Genomic DNA, 19871 nt, shown 5'->3' on the forward strand with positions numbered 1-19871 from the left:
CAAAAAGATGACAGTTTCTAAAAATGCCAAATGTAAACATAACATACTATGAGATAGTGTTCTATGCTCAAAGCTGTTATTGAGGTAGCAGCCAGTTATAAAGTGACAATAATTAAAGTGCAACTCAGGACACGTGTGTGTGTGTGTCAGTCCAGTCTCTGAGTATTGAGGAGTCTGATGGCATGAGGGAAGAAGCTGTTACACAGTCTGGCCGTGAGGGCCGAATGCTTCGGTACCTCTTGCCAGACGGCAGGAGGGTGAAGAGTTTGTGTGAGGGGTGTGTGGGGTCATCCACAATGCTGGTTGCTTTGCGTATTGTTGTTCGATTAATAGCCTTTATATGACATAGCCTACTAGACAGTTCTCAATTCGGTCAAGTCTGACATTTTTATGCAAATACGCTTTTTGTCCCACTGTTTAAATTCACTTTAGACATAAACGACTGCGTTTACATTAAATCCTCATTAAAACGGGCATTGGCGGAATTATAAAGTGTATTTGACCATTTAGGTGCATAACCGCATTAGTGCTCAAACATTATCTGCCTGTCAATCAAACTGCACGCAGCTACAGACATCAGGAAACAAAAAGTCAAAATGTAATATTTAATCTAGATCAACCAACCACTCTTGCTTTTACGATTCATGTAATGAACACCCCTGTTCTAGAAGTAAAAAATAGGCTAAATATAGAAAACTACTAAAAAATGTGATCAAGGACATCTATCTTTTTTCCGATAAACATCAAGATAATTTTTTTTTGCCCAGCCCTATTGATAACATTGCATTAATCTCTCACAGCAGCCCAATAATCTCAGTGATAAATAGTTAAATTACAAGCTACGTTATAGACACACAGAATCTAGTAAGAAGAAATATGAAATTTACCTTGATATGTTTCTTCAAATCAGAGGCAGGATTGATGCTGATATCTGGCTTGAGCAAGTTAAACTCACATGACACGATCAAGCAATCAAGTTTTTCACTGCAAAAAGCACTTCCAGGAGTGGCCGGTTATGTTCAGCTGTAAACTATGCTTGAGGCATCCTCCACTGTTGGCGCCAGATCTACAGCTGCCGTTCAAGTTTTTTACGTGTGATATGATTGGATGGGAATCACGAGACTCTCCCTAGTCAAACTTTTTGATTGATAAATATAAAATCAGGACAGGGAAGTAGGGAACACAGATGGTGGGAAAATAGACCAGTAAAAGTAGAGTTACTTAAAATATACTCAAGTAAAATTATAAAACATGTTAAACTAATTTACACACCTGACTGTTTACTACAAATGTCCTTACCTTGCTGGAGAAAAACATGCTAAATATATTTGTGCAATTGGTTCACTCTACAGTCATAAAAATGCATACATGCTGTTCTTGTGTAGGTGGAGGATGGAAAAGACCTTTATATTCCAGGGGGAGTCCCCCTACTCACTTCCTGTCCTTCCCTCCTTTATAGAGGCAAAACAAAATGGTGTTTTCCATCAGTGAACTTCTGATGTTGAAAAATAAGTGAGTCACATAAAGAGTGTTTGTTATATAATTAATTTGTTCTTGGAAACAAGATGTTGATAAAAACATCTTTGTGGTTGTAATGGAACGTCATGAAACTTCTATAAAATACTTTTAGACTTCTCTTATGATTAATGCATTACACACCAAGCCAGACTGTCATATCCTAGAACACATGGGAAAGTTGTGAATCTCAGAGGGCTAGAGTGAGGAAAAAGTCTGTCTGAGGGAGAAAGGATGAAAGAGAGCAAAACAAAGTTTTTTCCTGCTTTTTGTCCATGCCCATTAACAGTGACTGGAGAGTAAGACAGATGTCAGAAAAGTCCAAACGTACAAAACATAACATCAACAAATCTGAGCAGCAACTAAGCAACCACATCTGGAAGAGGAGAGCACTTTTCCGGTGTGGGTTCCTAAGCAGGGGTGCTTCCTGTCGGTTGACCCTAACATCTAGCTACTCTCTGGGAATAAACATTCTACAGCTGCTCCCTTCTCACCCAAAAAAATAGGGTAAAAAATGACACAAATTATGCTACTTCAAAGATGAGCTGTTAAAGTTCAGGCTGGGTTAAGTGATTTCTTTCTTTGTTTTGTGGAAAACATTTTGAATTATTTTGTTCAATGGCTGTGTCCCACATTGCATACTTCTGCACTATTCTACGCTATTTTGTAGTGTATGTAGTGGGTTCGCACTAAAAATGTTATAAAAGGAAGAGTACTACGAGTATCCGAATTATGTAATTCTTCAACTGAAATAAAACTGAATGTTGAATGTTCCCTTTATGGCATGAAGTTCATGCACTGAATGGTCGTGGCTTGCCCTATGTAGCTTCTAGGCTTTACCTGGCTGTGATACTAGCCTGACAAAACGATTATAATTAATTGTGAATGTGGCAACTATCAAAACTTCTGTGAAGACAGCAACTTTCTAATGTGAGTTGACTGCTTTACCATCACCCCACAATGTGTGAAGATGAATGTTATTTGAGATATGTGTTGGACTGAGGTTGGCTAACTTGCTAATGCTAGCAGCAACACATTATGTGCTTATTAAAACGTTGCTTCCATCAGCTGAAAAATGGCGAATGCCGAACATGTTGGTCTAAGCTCATGTATTCTGGTTAGTGCTAGTTTGGTCTACCTTTTGGAACAGCATAGCCATGTAGTCTTTCTGATAAGGGACACCATCAGATCCATACAAAACACAACATATGATGGTGACCAAAATGTCCGGTCTTTTTGGTGGAGACATGTACATTCAAAGCATTTAGTGGACACTCTTAACCAGTCTGCTATATCCCCCCAAAAAGTTAGCGTCACATGTGAGACTGCCATGGTCAACAGATGGCATGCATGTTGGATAACATTCCACTATTCCATTATGGATTGCTATCTTGAAAAACCACGTGTGATATCAAAGCTAAGAATTATTATTTTATTTTTTTTCAGTTTCCTTGACAGCAGAAACATGAGGCTTTAATCTCTTTCAGCATTTGGCAACAGTCTAGTCACTCATTATAGTATCAGAGCAAAGTAGCAAGGCATCAGAAAGATTGACCCCAAAACTCACAACAGAGAACAGTCACAGTGATTGCATGGCATAAATGCCCAAGACAAGCACACTGTTATATCAACGATTGTTTGTTGCGTGTGAGAGAGAGACTGAGAGAAGAAAATCAGGATTTGTCTCACTGGCACAGTGGAATGAAACAATGTTCTTAAGAGCTGTCTACTCTGAAGGGAGCACAGTGTTCTTGGGTTATGTATTTGTTTGTTCCATTAACAAATGTAGTAATGTAAGAATTTCCCATCTAAGACAGTCTCTTTCTGTCACGTTTTTCACTCTTTCTCAAACACACTGACCAACATGTTGAAACTGAGTGATCTTTTCAGAGTAATTTCTGTTGTTTAAAAAACTGTAATGAAGTCCTTATGGTGATGGAGAGGGAGCCTTATTAAGGATTTAAGGCTATTAATGATTTAAGAAGCAAACACAAATGTTTCAGATTGAATTCCAAGTAAGAGTAAACAAATATGAGTGTTATTATGTTTGAAATCCTATTTCAGCATTCCATTAAATATTGTTTAGAATTCCTCAAAGTGAGATGCAAAGCTGTGTGTGACAGACAGACACTCCAGGAAGGTCACTTCAGAAAGGTCACTACAGGAAAAAAAGAATATGGATTTATGGTTCAAACAGATAGAAAGTCTGTGAAAGACTGAAACTTTAGAAGCAGTTATCGAAAAGTGCGTAGCAGAAAAGTCAGTGCCCTGCACTAATGTCCTGGTGTGGTCCCTAGTGGAAAGACCAGCAAAGCTAATTGCATACTAACGTTATGTTTTGGATGCTGGTCCCCATCAAGCTATGCTGGTGTGCTGGTGTCCCCATCCAGATTCTTACCTAGTTTAACCAGCTTCATCAGTAAGACCAGCTAAGTTTTGCTAATTTGGTCCACCAGCTAAACCAGCATAAAGCAGTCTAGAACAGAATGGAAATTCAAAATTGTAATTCAACAGGGGTAATGACTCAGTAGAACCACTTCACAAGAATTAGGAGTTCACATTTTGGATAGTCCAGAATGGAAATGTTCATTTCCCTCTATGTGTCAAACTATGGAAAAGGTAAGCAGCACCTGGTATTGGAGCTGGTATAGATCTAGAATTCTGACTGTTGGCATAAATTGGTCAGTAACTGAATGGTTTGTGGGTGTGCCATCTGAGACTGAGACTAAAACTGATGAGACCCAGACTGTGTGGTACTAGGCGATGAGCTTGAGCAATCATGCCACTGTCACTGGTGTTCGAATGCTTCTATTGTTATTTCTTTTGTTCTTCTTTTCTTCTACTTCCTCTCATTTCCTTCCCTCCTTCCAGCATGCTGGATATTCAAGTGAGCTATTAAGGAATGCTGTTTGTGTGTGCTGTGATAATGCATACAATTGTCCACTTTCTGCAATCCCGAAGCACTTTTTCCACCATTGGACCAAACGGTTCTGAGTCAGTAGCATTTTCACTTGAGCATGGTGTGGTATGGTACGATTACAAATGTTTCTGGTCCACATTTCTCAAGTATGGTTAACTAAAGCCAGCACCACACTTGAAGACTCCAAACATCTCGATTTTGGCCAAGGGTTTCACACATGCAGACTGTTTTGGTGAGAGGTATGACACACTTTCCGATACAAAATGGTGGAGGGGTTAGAGACACACCAACTCACGACAACTCTCTCTCTCTGATTCCCTGTCACGTGGAACTCGCCAAAATATCAACATGAGTACCATGTGAGCATAAACAATTGTATTTTCAGACCAGTAGTTTGCTTGATTCTTTTCCAAAACCGGGGCTAAAATGTTCCAAATTAGCATTTTCTTCATGGTTCTGGTTCTCTTTCACAAGGTTACATTTTTAAATGTACCAAAACAAGTACAAATCTGTTCTCACAGTCACGGATCTCTTTCTCTCTCCAGAAAGAAAAGCTGTCCTACATGTGTCTGTTCTGCCACTATCAAAAGAGAAAAGCAATTGTGAATAAAACATTTTTCTTTTCTAATTTTGTCACCAAAAGGCTATATCTGCGTTTTGATCTGACCTAGAGATTTCTTCTTCGCCTGCCTTTACGAACTGACTGTGACTGAACCAAGGGAGAAAATTAACCAAGTTCCGAAACAAATGCTCCAAACAAGCCGGGTATGCGATTCATGAGTAACATACCTTGTGAAAGTGCATGATTGTGTATATGACAGTCCGAGACTTGTCAAAGAATGTGTATGTCCATAAGAAGCTTTCAGTGAGTAAATCATTTCAATAAAAACAGACTGTTGTGGCTCCGCTTTCTGATGCCATTTCAGTGCACGAAAATAAAGACGTGACAGAATCACTATGGATTACAATCAGCGTTTGTGATGAAATGAAGCTGAGTGCGATCGCAGATGAAAACATTCAGATCAACTTGACGTATTGTCAGTTCTTCAGTGAAAGAAGTTCATTGGCCACTTGTCGAGAACACAAGATCCCACCTCAGTGACAGAACGATTTTTTTCTAACAGTATTGATGTGCTTTTCCGTTGTTGGACAAGTGAATAATGGCCTCCCGCTGACAGATGCAAATGTACACTTTTTCTCCCTTCGCCTGGCCGGTGATTATGTTAATGAAGCTCACACCTGCAAATCATTGAAAAATTGGCTAGCATAGTGCCGGCTTAACCATACTTAACAGTGCTGATGAAACACCTTTAGAATTTGGCGACTCACGACTGGTCACTTCTTCAGTCAATCTATGGTAATCCTGATTTCACAGCACCACAGTGGCAAAAGAAACTGTAATTCTACCAACGAGGCTGGAAAAGTATGGTACGGCACAGTTCCACAACGACACCATTCGGCTCGATTGTGGGAAAGCGGCTTTGGAGACAAGCACATACAGTATCAAACAAGTTACTAATTGTCTTTCTGTCCTTGTCCTCCCTTCTGAAAATAATATTTTTAGTTTTGCTGGTAAGTGCTCATTTGCTGATCTAGCTAATGGACCAGCCATGTTCACCTGCAAAAATGCATCCCATGCTGGAAACTACAATCCAAAACACAACATATGCTGGAGACCAGCAATACTGGTCTTTTCCGCAGGGCTAGTCATGCCATTTCACTCCAAAAAGCAATTCATTAAAAAAGGGGAAAGCTGCTACACATTAGCACAGTGTTTATGTGTCCTAATTTCTCACTCTTAAATGAAAGCAAAACAGCTCTTCTATGCTTGGACTGTAATCTCCCTACACACACTTTCTCTCATCCATATGAATAAATCCCATTCACATGAGACACTGTAGAACAAAATACCCCCGGTCTCTCACCTGTGAGTGGTTTCACAAAGAGGTATTGAATGTGTGGGCACATCTGTGTCCCAGATTAATTAGACAGGTGGTATTTTTTGACTGACAGGTGAGGAATTTATTAAACCACCTGTTGCCTCTTTCAGTGAAAGTCTCTAGCTACATTGCTGGAGCAAATATGTGCCAGTAGACCAAAGGAGCCAGACCAGACCTTCTTGACACATACACTGGACTGCACAGTGCTGTCTCCATTGGAACAATAGTTTCATTGTCCATGCTTGAGGTCAGGGCCATGATTCCCAGGCTGGTCCAATGTGGCTAACTTTCTCTCTCATTGATATTCAACATGCCAAGACTAGAGTTCACATAGACATAACTAAAATGAAAAAATGTCATCATGAGGTCATTCTTAACCCTCTCCGGTAACAGTGTCCAGCAAGAAACAAACAAGAATCTATGTTTGTTCAGTCTGCAATATTATTTTTGACAGACAGCTTCCATATATGCATTGCAGTTATAAAGTATGTCATACACTGTGTGGAGTCTTTTACTATATATATATAAAAAAATCAGTTTTATTTAGAAATCCTCTCTTGCTTTCTGTTTCTCTTTTGATAATTCATAAGCTGATACTGATAAAGATGGCAAAACGTTTGCTATTTATGGGTACTGCCACAGACACAAACAAAAATAAAATTGTAAAAAGTAAAATTGGTCTGATTGTACAAGGCCCAAAAATCCATCTCTTTATCTCCTTTTCTTTATCGAGGCATTCAGAAATACTTTATGACACAAGCCTTACCTATGAGTTCAAGTAGGAACAGCTCTGAACTGTAGCTCAGTCTATCCCACGTGCTGGAAACAGGTGTAGTTCTATCTCATGCTCACTTTAGGACATCTTCATTCATCTATACCTCTGTAAGGCACTAGAGCAGGATAGACAGATCATCCAGAACAAGAGATGAGAGAGAATGAGAAAAATATCTCCCCTTGCTCTCTCTGTCCTACTCAATTCCCCCACCTACATGCTCTCTTTCTCTCCACCCATTTGCCTCTCTTTCCCTTTCTCCAGTTCAGAACTCACAGGCTCCCTCCTTTTTAATTCTGCTGCCACAAGGCAGTCTTTTATTCTCACAGCTGAAGAGCTCCTCACTTGTTCAGCCTCTGGAACGAGACACCCACTCAGAGCCAGATCAGGAGACAGACAGACAGGCAGGCAGACAGATGTAGGAGGCAGTCAGACAGAACACAGAGGCACAGTAAGTACAATAGGGGCCACATATCTCAACATCCTGATGCAGAGATTTAAGAAATGGTGCCTTGTAAAATTAGAATTGTTATATCAGCATACTGGTATAAGGAAGCAAGTAAGGTGCCTCTTTTTGTCTCTCTTTTCTCATAAAGAAATCTAATTCCCACAGCATATTTGAACCCTAGCCAAGCAAAACGTGAAATTAAATTCAATTACAAGAAGCCAGGACAGCAATAAAACTTATTTCTAAATACATATAATTGCCCTCAGTCAAATGTCTTATGAGAGCACATGAAGGAGAAAACACAAAACTTTTTTTTCCTATAATGGAGAAGTCCTGCAGCTCCTTCACACATGCTTGGCTGTTGCAATATGCTGATGATTAAAGTCTTATTTTAGTATTCTGTTTTCAGATTTCTCTTTTTCTCTCTCTCTCTCTATCTCTCACTCACACACACACCATAGGCTACTATTATTTTTCTACAAACCTAATTAAAACTACTATACACATACTATTATAATCCACACCCTAACTCTACCCCTGAAAGACAACGTTTTGCATATTTTGATTTAATATATATATATATATATATATATATATATATATATATATATATATATATATATATATATATATATACAGTAGCCTACTGTGCAAATGTTTTAAGCACTGAAGATGTTTCACAAAAACATTTGTCTTAAGATGGTTATTTATATCTTCAGCTTTAGTGTGTCAATAGGAAATATAAATGTTAGACCCAAACATTACTTTTGCAAATAGAAAAGATTAGAATAGAAGAACAGGGAGCCCTGAAACAGATGGCATTGCCCCCCACAGAGGGGGGCAATGCCAAAGGTGGTGGTGACATCGAATATTGATTTAGCTTTTTTACGTTTACTGGACTTTGTATGACGTTACGTGATAAATGAAAACTACTTATGGCATTATTTTTTAAGAAATCCTCACAATGTAACACGAGTGCCTAAAACTTTTACACAAGTGCACAGTACTGTATATAAACATATACAGTATATATTCTGTACAAATATATATACTGTACAGTACATCACTTTTACAACTGTGGATTTCCCCAATTACAACACTGTGCATTTTGTATTTCTTTTTTTTAGAAAAATGTTGTATAGTGAGGATGTCAAGTCAAGAATGCCATGAATATTTATTTTTATGAATAAACTTTATACAAAGTGCAGTAAACAGTCATTATGTGTGTATATATATATATATATATATATAGAGATAATGTTTTATATATATATATATATATATATATATATATATATATATATATATATATATATATATATAAAAACATAAATCAATATTTGGTGTGATCACCCAATACCATTAAAACAGCAACAATTCTCAGGTACACTTTTTCACCGTTTTTATGGTGGTTGGCAGTAGGTTGCTCCAAGCATCTTGGAGAAGCATCTGTGGGAGCCACACCATCTGTTGCGGGACTACTTGTTCTACTTTTATTCTGTTTACAAAAGACATTTTGAAAATCTAAGAATTATATTTCCTGTTGACACAGTAAAGCAGAAAATATAAAATATTTTCTATAAATAATATTTTTGTTAACCCAACCCAGCCCAAGAGACATTCCACCATCTCATGTCTAGAGTGGGCATTGTGTGGGTTGTCAGAGGGTGGGAAACCCTAAGGAAGTTAACCAGGACTGTAAAGTTTCCAAGCTATTCATGTTGACTCAAAGGAGCTTAAAATGCCCACAACAAATCTGTCCAAGTAGAAAATGGTGAGTCCCATGAGCTGTTTGGGCTATTGATCAGACAAGTGATGAAGTAACCTTAAAAACAGAGGTGTGTTTAATCCTGGAGATCTTCACTCAAATGCACTTGAACTTGAGACTCAAGGTCTTCGAGTTAACCTGAAAATACATGTGTGGTAAAGTAAGGTTGGAATAAACTAAGCAGAGGAGCAGGACAACACATACCTGCTCAAATACAGTAACTTCCCGTACTTATCAAAAATTGAGAGTTCACTGCAAGCCTGCAGAAAATTACCCACAGATCATTTTCACATGCAAATGAGATTTGCTTAAACTTATGGCAAATTTTACATTATTGCCAAAGGTTTGCCGGCGGTTCACCACTACCAGTGAAGAGCTGGAAGTTTCTGGCAAACATTTGCTGCATATCACAAGCTCGTGTGCATGTGAAAATAAATTTGCAGCTAGTTTAGATTTTTTGTAAGGGCAGTCATCACTCAATTAAAGCTACAATTGAGCAAAAATAACAGTTAGTATTCATCAAGCAAACTGTGAGAAAAATTATGTTGTCACATATAGCACTATGTACACTTTTGGCCTCTTTAAATGTGGTTGTGTGTTTACGCTTAGGGTCTTCATCAGAGGGGTACAACCAGGAATGTTGTTCTGGACCAGTGACAACGGGGTCCCACTAAACATCGAATTAATGGTGGGAGTAAATCCATAAAATTGCTGTCCTGTTCTCTGTGAATTCAAGCAACCACACTTTTCTGGGAATACAAACTATGGAATGGCATGTAATTTTGTGGTCAGGCACCCTCAATTTTATTTTATTTATCCTCCTTTCTTAAGAGGTTCTTCCCCTATTGTTTAGGCTGAATAATCCACCCACCAAATTAATTCACATAAATAATCACTATGTAGGCTACTGGTCTTGGCCAACTGAACCAAAGGGTGGCTGTTTCCAATCACAATAGATATAGAAATTACGACCTCTAGCGGTTGTGGAAATGTAATTCATTTGATCTGTTGGGACACCATGCCATTCTACCCATTGAGGGGATGGGGTCTAGCCACATACTCCAGCTAGTATCATTACCCCAGTATATATATATATATATATATATATATATATATATATATATATATATATATATATATATATATTATGGCATGCCGTTCAGGAAATTATTGTATATATATTATATGAAGTTTGAGTATATGGAATGAAACTCTGAATATTGGAATGAGAGTGTGAATATATGGAATGAAACTCTGAATATATGGATGAAACTTGATTATATAGAGTGAGGGTGTGAATATATGGAATGAAACTGAATATATGTAACATTTATTATGTCGTTACAACGATGTGATATATTAGGCAGCAAGTGAACAGCCAGTTCTTGAATTTCATGTGTTAGAAACAGGAAAAATGGGCAAGTGTAAGGATCCGAGCGACTTTGACAAGGGACAAATTTTGATGACAAGATGATTGGGTCAGAGCATCTCCAAAACAATATAACACATCATACAATATGTACATCATACCGCTCAGATGCATTCTATCTCAAAGATGAATGTAGTTTGGTGTGAAAAGTGCAAATCAATCCCAGAACAACAGCAAATTACCTTGTGAAGATGCTGGAGGTAAGTATCTATATCCACAGTAAAAACAAGTCCTATATTGACATAACCTAAAAGGCTGCTCAGCAAGGAAGAAGCCAATGCTCCAAAACCGCCATAAAAAAATCCAGACTACAGTTTGTAAGTGCACATGGGGACAAAGATCTTACTTTTTGGAGAATTTTTTTTTTTTACTATTTGGCCATAACGATTTGGCCATGGCTTGTTATGTTTGGAGGGAAAAGGGTGAGACTTGCAAGCCGAAGAACACCATCACTACCGTGAAGCATGGGGGTGGCAGCATTATCTTGTTTTGCTGCAGGAGGGACTGGTGCACTTCACAAAATAGATGGCAGCATGAGGAAGGAAAATTATATGGATATATTAAAGCAACATCTCAAGACATCAGCTAGGAAGTTAAAGCTTGGTCGCAAATGGGGCTTCCAAATGGACAATGACCCCAAGCATTCCTACAAAATTGTGTCAAAATGGTTTCAGGACAACAAAGTCAAGGTATTGGAGTGGCCATCACAAAGCCCTGACCTCAATCTGATAGAAAATCTGTTGGCAGAACTGAAAAAGCATGTGCGAGCAAGGAGGCCTACAAACCTGACTCCAGTTCTGTCTGGAGGAATTGGCCACAACATGATTTCCCCAAGTTCTGCACTCTCCATTTGACTCTTTAAAAATCTAAAATATATATTTAATTCGTTTTAAAAATATTTAACCCTTTTCTCCACTTAAAATCTCATTATGGATTAAATTTAGAGGACAGAAGTGATACTGTAACTTTAGCCAAATGTCCTAAATGGTTTTGTTCATCATCTCCCGAATAAACATAGAAATTACAAACCATACTAATCTCTCACTTGATCATAAACAGGCTTTTGCTCCTTGTAACATACTTTCAAACACAACAACCCTGCTTATAAAATTCTGCCAACCCTGGTATGAAGGTGGGGTAGAAAAACAAGTGGAATAAAAATGGAAGAACATTATTCATTTGGCAGATTCACTCCAATATGGACTGGTACATGTGACAGTATATACAAACATAAGCATAATGCAAATGCTGGTGGACAGCACATATTTTATTCTTTTAGACAACTTAAAGTTACAAACATTCAAAGAGTAAGTATTCCTTGTCAAAAAAGGAAGAAAAGAGGGGAAACAGTTTTTTTAAGTTTTTTAACTTTTTATTTGTTGTAAGATTACATTGGAATGTTATTCATCATCAATGCCTAATTTATTATTTTACAAGATTACAAAAAAATAAAAATAATCTTTCTACCTTCCCCAGTCCACATTATGATTCCATCAAGACTCAACAAAAATATAAAATAAGTCCTACCCCTCATCAAACTATGCAGATGCATTCATGGCATTATTGGGAACAAATAGATAAAGGGAGACCTCTTCACTTTTCTTCAGCAAGGTTTTGAGGGATTGAATTAGATTGAAGATTGGGCTAATGGCTTGACAGGCTGGGAATCACTTTTAATGCTGATTAGAGACCAGAGGTCCCTCTCTGAAAACACATTCACAATCATTGACAGGTCCTGAACCTCCACTAAAACACATTTCAGATTTTTCAGAGACTGAGCAGGCTGCCTTTTTAGTTGTTGTTTTAGCGAAGTCAAAGCCTGTAGTTTATGCTTTCAATACAATACACTTTTTTAAGCAACATTAAGCAATGTTTTTCTTTGCACACAATGTTGTAAGCTTAGTAATAACCACCACATTACTAATGGAAGAATCAAATCTATTCACTGTAATATATTATTAATTTATTTATCAAATTTACATTTATTGGCAATTTGTATTTTGATATCAGGGAACATAGTTCTGAAGGCTTCATTTCATTAAAGGCTTGACATTATTACACCACAACATGATTTAAAAGCAGAAGAGCACACAGCCAGTCAAGAGTCAGGCAAAGATCAAATTCATACATTTGTCAACATTGAAAAATTAGATAACATATATATTTATAGAAAAAACAAGAGGCATGAATGACATAACAGAGATGTGACACACAAGCTGTGACTAAAGAGAAAAGAAGTCCTTACCTCTGTTCTAGTGTTTCAAAAAGTTAAGTTTACGACAAAAGGAAAATTTAACTTTGGAGAGCCACAAACAGAAAAGACACAAGGAACCTGACTTTTCCCTTACGGTGGAGTTATATCAGCCGGCAATTAACATTTTGCACCAATAGTACATCAGCGAGACGTAACTAATTACTGCCATGATGGCTTCAAATGAATACAGCCCCACCAGCCCACTCTCTCCTTCTAATACAGTCCCCATTTAAGCCTCAACCCACAATTACATCATGATTGGTTTGGCCTTTATAATGAAGGTTGCTTTTTGTAACAAATTTGGTACAATTACAGCCAATAATACCAGCAAGGGCCAAAAGGACATCGATTTCTTTTTTGGGGGAAAAAAAATCCTGTTAAAGTACTGCTGAAGATGATAAAGACTGCATTGCCCCTCCATTTGCAAGTCTCTCCCTTATATTTATATGAATGTTTTCAGTCCATTTATCTGCACTTTTTGTCAAGTTGGGTGGAATTGCATTAGTGATATTTCCTTCTACAGTATTTCGTACTTGTCGACCACATATGACGTCTCTGTGGAGAACCGAACCGGACTGTCCCCATCCACCTGGGATACCTTCGTGACCTGGCAGGAGAAAAGTGAACAGAGCCGAAAAAGAAAAGGCAGAGAGGAGAAAGTGAGTGAGTTTTAATTTCAGATATGAGTTGAGATGTCTGTAGAGGAGTATCAGAACTGAGATCAAGTCTCTACTAGTACTTCTGTTCCGTGCTTTGCATTTAAGATTGGTTTAAAAAATATGCTTCATAAGCCCTCGTCTTACCTGAATGTCACAGTAGTTGCTCTTGGAGACAAAGGAGACATTAACAGGGAAAAAGTCATTGGGCTGGCCAGGTATGCTGAACTCAAGGCTACCGGTCTTATTCTTCACATCAATCACAGGCAGACACCACTCCAGAACATTCCGTCTGCTGTCATGATGATATTCTCCATCTAAATCTCCAATCACAGGAGCTCCCACCCCTGACCTGTAAGGAGATAATTTCAACAAAATAATATAAGTAACACAATCCAAACAATCAGAGCATACATAAATTAAATTAATTTAAGACTTGATGATAGGATTAGCAAATGTCAACCTTAATACAATAAAGTGTCAAATCTTAATGGTTTATACGAGTATGATGTCTATCCTAAGACATATGCACACATTAGGAGTCCTAAACAAAATCCAGTAAATTTGTACTAACGGAACAGGGATAGAGATGACTACATCGTTGAGTTCCAGAGATTCGTCCTGTAGCTCATACTCAATGTTTACATCACAGCCATTACCACTCTCAGAGGGCCAGCAGTTTACTACACAGAAACAAAAGAGACATATCTTAGTAGGCATGGGTCAAGTGACACTATAGTTGAGTAGTAACCTTTATTAATAATATGAAAACCAGATGTTCAGGACTGACTTGTTAGAGGTATGAGAGATTCATCTGTGGTCTGTAGTCTCCATTTGAGCACACCCACATCACTTTTCAGAGGGAAGGATTTGTCTGGGTTCTTCAGGCCAATCACAGAATCAGCTGTGAAAAGCTTTTTGTCTACATTGGGATGAGTCTACAGAAGGAGAGGATGGAAGAGAGTTAGAAACTCGCCTGTACAAACCAGGGTTATTATAGTTTTTACAATTTTACTAGTTTTTATTTTGGTTTAGTTTCATCAGTTTCAATAATAGTTAAAATTTTCTTCCCTTTTTGTATTGCACCATAAATTGTTCCATCACTGCCTATGATAAAACATTTCCTGGTCTAAGCATTACAAGGGCATAAAGTCAGAAAACTCACCTGCAATTGAACACCCCTCTTGTCCTTATTGTTGACATGCAGCCTAATTCGTCCATTCTTTTCATCAGACACTCTGAGAGTAATCATGCCAAGCACTTCCATGTTCTGCAGGCCACCATCACGCCCACATATTAAGGTCATCTTGTCTTCCACTCGTAGGTGCACACTGAAAATTAGACAGAAATGTTGATCGCGCTGTGAAATTGTGCAGGAAAACTCTGACAATTTGTCTACTGTGAAACTAATCAAACCCAATTTAAACCTTAATCTGAAACAAACTGTAGCAAACAAAACTGTTTAAGACAACTATTGTAAGCCACTTCCTTGTATGACTTGAATTTAGAAAGTCTCATGAAAAGCTCTAATATTACAAGCATACAAATGGGCTTAGTAACATAATATAGTTTTCCTGGAGAGTGAAATCTCAATACCTTTCTGTGTGTGTTGGAGCAGGAAGAGATTTGGATGCATCAGAGGGTCTTTTGCCTGTGCTGGGCAAGATGATATTCTCTCCCTCTGACTTGAGTTTGTCCACAAAGTCATCCACCTCCTTTCCCTTACCAACCAATTTAAGTGCTTTACTTGGTCCGCTGGACCTAAAACAAAATGGCATAAATGTTCAAATCTTTAGCTTTTCTTACAAAATTTAAAGTACATCTTTCATCAGTCCACATAAGACTATTCCTTAGTTAAAAATAGTCAAATTAGAAATATAACATTTTGAACAACCTACAAAATAATGATATAGGACAGACTTTGTGTAGCTAATTCCTTTTCGAATAGAAAGGGTTAAACAATCACTAACTGGCCGAAAACTGTGTAACACTTTGCTCTATTAACAGTGTGTGGTTGTACCTAACAGGTGCAGGGATGGGTTTGGGTTTCTCAAGCTCAATCAGAGTGTCTGTGATTATGTCCATGCTGCTGCTCATGCCTGAGCTGACGAAATTACCGAAGCCCGGCCCCTTTTTCCCGCGCTCGACATCACGCCGTATCTGCTGAAGCTCTTTAGCCTTCCGTCTCATCTCTGCCTTAGCCTCACGCTCCTGAGTCTGAGTGAAAAATGATCAAATGAGCAGTTTAGAGAGAAGAAAGATGGTGTACAGTAAATGACATCCCAATTACAGCATTTCATCTATCAAGTCTCCTCTGAGAACTCTTCCAAGCATGGAAGAGACAGGCAAACAAATGACGGGTAATCAGCCTATAAAATACATGTTTAATTATGAACCCTGCATGCTGACTTATTGTTCCTCCTCCTCAGCATCAGCGCTTGCACCTGAGCTAAGCAAATCTAGCAGATTGGAGCCTGCCACACACACATATTTCCCAAGAACTGTCTCTCTCTTACCTCTCTCACAGCACGGAACACCTTTTCCTCATGAGAATCCATCTCTGTGAATGTCCGGATCTGGGCCAAGTTGACATTTTCTCTGTAACCGAGGGCGACAATCTCATCAAAGGCGAAGATGATGTCAAAACAGTGCTCAGAAATCTCACTCTCCTCCAGGACACGACAGTATTCAGGAATCTACCAAAGAGTAGAAAAGTGACCACAATTAAATCTGCTTCCATTCAGTAGTCACAACAAATGTACTAAAATAAAACAAATGTAAGACTAAATTTGCAGGGGGGATGAATCTTATTAATTTCCATTGCTATTACAAGGTATAAAACAGTTAATTACATTTACTTTTCTAAAGGCTAGTAAGTGAACACAGAGGTTAACCATAAATATGCATATGATGAAAAAGAAGAAAGTAATTATGGTCTTGTGGATTAACAACGGTGTCCATGAAATACAGTACAGGATTTTATTTAAGTTGTTCTTTTCATACCACACGTGAGAAGAGACGCAGTGTTTCCAGGTCCTCCAGTATGTTACTGTTCTTGGTGGTGACCAAGACCATGTAGAGCTTCTCCAGTGGCTGGTAGACATAGCGCACACTGTCGGTCTCCACAAATGTATGCTGCTTGCCTGTGTTCATCAGCTTGGGGAAAGCAGCCAGCAGACCCTCCACTCGTGTCCGTGTCATCTCCACAAACTGCCGCGATACCAGGGCCTTTCCTGCCTTGGTGCACACCGCTGCAGCCAACAGCACCTGTAGTAAGGTTATTCAACAAGAAGATTGGCGAGACAATTAAACATTTTCATAGTAAGTAACCTAAAGAGCAGAGCATGCAGAATGCAAAGTTTGATTCGTATATGTGCAAGGAAACATGTCAAGCTTCTATATTTGCATTCTTGAGCTATAGTGTCTGCTCCACCTGAGTTCTATCAAAGACTATTTAGCAGAGACAGGACACTTGAGAATGTGAATGCGCATTAGCAAAGACAAGCCAGTAAAAAAAAAACATTTTCCTGCCGTGATCTGAGGTAAAGAAGCACAATTTATGATACCAGTGTTTTTTGATTTTACTACTGATTTGAAATATGTTGTTTAAGTGTAAGCTTGGAAAACAGTGTTTGAGATTTTGGCGTTCGCCCATTCAAGTAGATAAAAGCTTCACAGAGCATTCCAAAAATGGCCACCAGCGGACTGACTTGCTAGAAAGACTTTGGTTCTAATCAATGTTTTACTTGAAGGAATATTTGGGTTCAATATAAAATAAGCTCAAATCAACAGCATTTGTGGCATAATGTTAATTATCACAAACATTATTTCGACTACTCCCTCACTTTCTTTACAAAAAGCAAAAATCAAGGTTACAGTGAGGCACTTGCAATGGAAGTGAATGGGGCATATTTTTGAAAGGTTTAAAAGGCAGAAATATGAAGCCTATAATTGTATAAAAGCACAGGCATTAATTCTTTACACATGTATTAATGGAGCTGTAAAGTTGCGTAAGTTGTTGTTTATCGGGATTACAATGTTTACTTTTGAAACAATGTGTTAACATTTACGTTTTGGCCCCATTCACTTCTATTTGTAAGTGCCTCACTGTAATCTTGATTTATTTTTAAGAAGGGAAAACATTAAATACATTTTTGTGGTAATCAACACAATGCCACAAATACTGTCGATTGATCTTAACTTGTACTGAAATCAGAATGTTCCATTAAAGGTAAAATGTGTAGGCTATTTTTCCAATGTTAAAATATGTTCTTCTTTCACAACTTCATATGCTGAGACAACTATGAGTAAGCCATTTGTAGGTTGATTTTCTTGAAAAATGTAAACACTGGAGCAAAACATTGCCCTGTTTGTTTGAGAATTCTGACAAAGTAACTTTATTTCAACAATACACCTTATTCACGCTAGCACCATCTTTGATTTTTAATGAGAATGACAATGAGGTTGTGAGGGATAGACTTATCTCTTCACTGGTATGAATGGTATAAAGCGGTTAAAACACTTAGATCACATCTGATTTTCCACAACTCATGTTGTCTGGAGTTTTTTGTATCCTGAATGTTCTTGGACAGATATTTCATCAATGTTTTATCTGCGGAATGATCCAAAAACACTTTAAAATGCAGTACAGCCAACTGAAGAGACTGTAAGTCTATCCCTCACAGTGTTGTTGTCATTCCTATTAAAAATAACAAATAAAAGATGCTGCTAGCGTGAATAAGGTGTATGGCATGAGGTTGAGGTGGGATGATCTGCTCTCCTGACCAATGGCATACACGAAACCTGTTTGAAAACAAACATTTTTGCGATACGGTTTTATGACAGTAGTGACACAGAAATAACAAATTGCTATGAATCTCACCAAAAAATAAATAAAAACAGCATTGATGGAGTCCATCTCCCAAAAAATATATAATGGTAATATAATATACACAGACTGCAGTAAATAAATTAATGTCTGTACAGGAAACTACACAATTAAAAATAATACAATGTAACCCTCTACAACATAAGCTAGTCAAAATTACACAACACTCAGCGAAAGTTTGTATGAGATATTGAACTTTATTAATAACATTTATTTTTAAGAATGTACTAAATATCAGGCAAAACAAATTACACAGTATGACATAGATTGCAGCTTCTATCTACATTTATGCATTTGGCTGACGCCAAATCTACCCTTATTCCCTGCAGGCTCCCTGGACTGAAAATTAACCAGCTATGTGGTTTGTAAATGAGTTTCTCTTTCAGATTCTCGGTCTTCATGAAAATGTATAACAACAATTTCAATTCACCAAAGCTTTATATGAAAGTCCCGGAACAATCGGTTCCAAAGTGTCCCAAATGATTTCGTGTGATCCAAGTAAAGACCACCAAAGCAAAATGATGTCATGATCAAAACAAACACATACAAATGTAACAAATTAAGAAAAGAAAAAAAAGTTTAATCGGATCCCAGATTCTGTTTTTTCCTATGATTAAATTACTCTTAAAATTAACTGTTCCAATGAATTTCAGGCTAACACCAGCAAAAGACGTTACAAATCATACAAGTACTTGCTATTTTGGTTAACACATTACATTACATTACATTACATTACATTACAGTCGTACAGGTATTAATCACATATTTACATAAATGGTGTATTATCATATACATATAAAGAGAAGCCGCCTTGGTGTGTCTAAGGCCTGCAGTACAGCGAGTGTTTGACACACTCGCTAACAACCCTTCATACTAACAACACACCTCACAGACGAGTTTAACAGTTCAAAATGTCACATTACACACACTCGGACATTTTCACTGCGTTGTCTTACAACTTAACAAAAAGGTACATTTCACCGTTTTAATATAATTAATTGATGAGCCCGTGGTACATATCGACAGCTAGCAGCAGTAAAACCCGGAACCAATGGTGAAAATCACTCGTTTCCATAAGCGAATGAACCTGAACTCACCATTTTCAGTGTCTGTTATCTTTCCAGCGTTTAATGTTCTCGATGGCGGGTGTGTGGTTGTATAAATGCTATGTGGTGATAAATAAAACAGATATTTCTGTGAAAGGGCACTGCTCCACGGCTCAATATGGCAGAAGTATAAGCCACGTCTCCAACCGGAAGCGCTCGTCAGAGGAGTAAACGG

The 19871-nt window shown here is 37.9% G+C and overlaps 2 protein-coding genes across 11 annotated transcripts in view; both read right to left on the reverse strand.

The window, feature by feature from the left end:
- The window catches only part of phldb1a (pleckstrin homology-like domain, family B, member 1a), a 65198-nt gene extending 57876 nt beyond the window's left edge, over positions 1-7322 (reverse strand). For 4 of the 10 annotated variants that reach the window (XM_052114225.1, XM_052114208.1, XM_052114228.1 and 1 more), the window contains exon 1: positions 7142-7322. The gene's annotated coding sequence lies outside the window, so the exon portion shown is untranslated. The remainder of the gene's footprint in view (positions 1-7141) is intronic. The other 6 variants (XM_052114241.1, XM_052114233.1, XM_052114260.1 and 3 more) reach the window with 4 other exon arrangements.
- Positions 7323-12175: 4853 nt separating this feature from the next.
- LOC127634682 (coatomer subunit delta-like) lies at positions 12176-19853 on the reverse strand. Its single transcript, XM_052114330.1, has 10 exons — positions 19688-19853; positions 16706-16969; positions 16219-16398; positions 15723-15919; positions 15299-15463; positions 14868-15033; positions 14493-14640; positions 14277-14385; positions 13850-14054; positions 12176-13653 (listed from the first exon to the last, which is right to left on the reverse strand). Exons 1-10 carry the CDS (start codon positions 19688-19690, stop codon positions 13564-13566), a joined length of 1527 nt encoding a protein of 508 aa, XP_051970290.1. The 5' UTR covers positions 19691-19853; the 3' UTR covers positions 12176-13563.
- Between the last annotated feature and the right edge of the window lie 18 nt (positions 19854-19871).

This window comes from Xyrauchen texanus, chromosome 4, assembly GCF_025860055.1.
Source record: "Xyrauchen texanus isolate HMW12.3.18 chromosome 4, RBS_HiC_50CHRs, whole genome shotgun sequence".
Classification (NCBI taxonomy): domain Eukaryota; kingdom Metazoa; phylum Chordata; class Actinopteri; order Cypriniformes; family Catostomidae; genus Xyrauchen; species Xyrauchen texanus.

Bases quoted from the DNA above. Each gene is read 5' to 3' on its own strand.
- LOC127634682 (XM_052114330.1), bottom strand. The intron at 16,399-16,705 runs GTATGAAAAGAA...ACTCTTTGGTAG, and splicing joins TGCGTCTCTTCTCACGTGTG to ATTCCTGAATACTGTCGTGT. The intron at 14,641-14,867 runs GTGAGTTTTCTG...CTCCTTCTGTAG, and splicing joins AGAGGGGTGTTCAATTGCAG to ACTCATCCCAATGTAGACAA.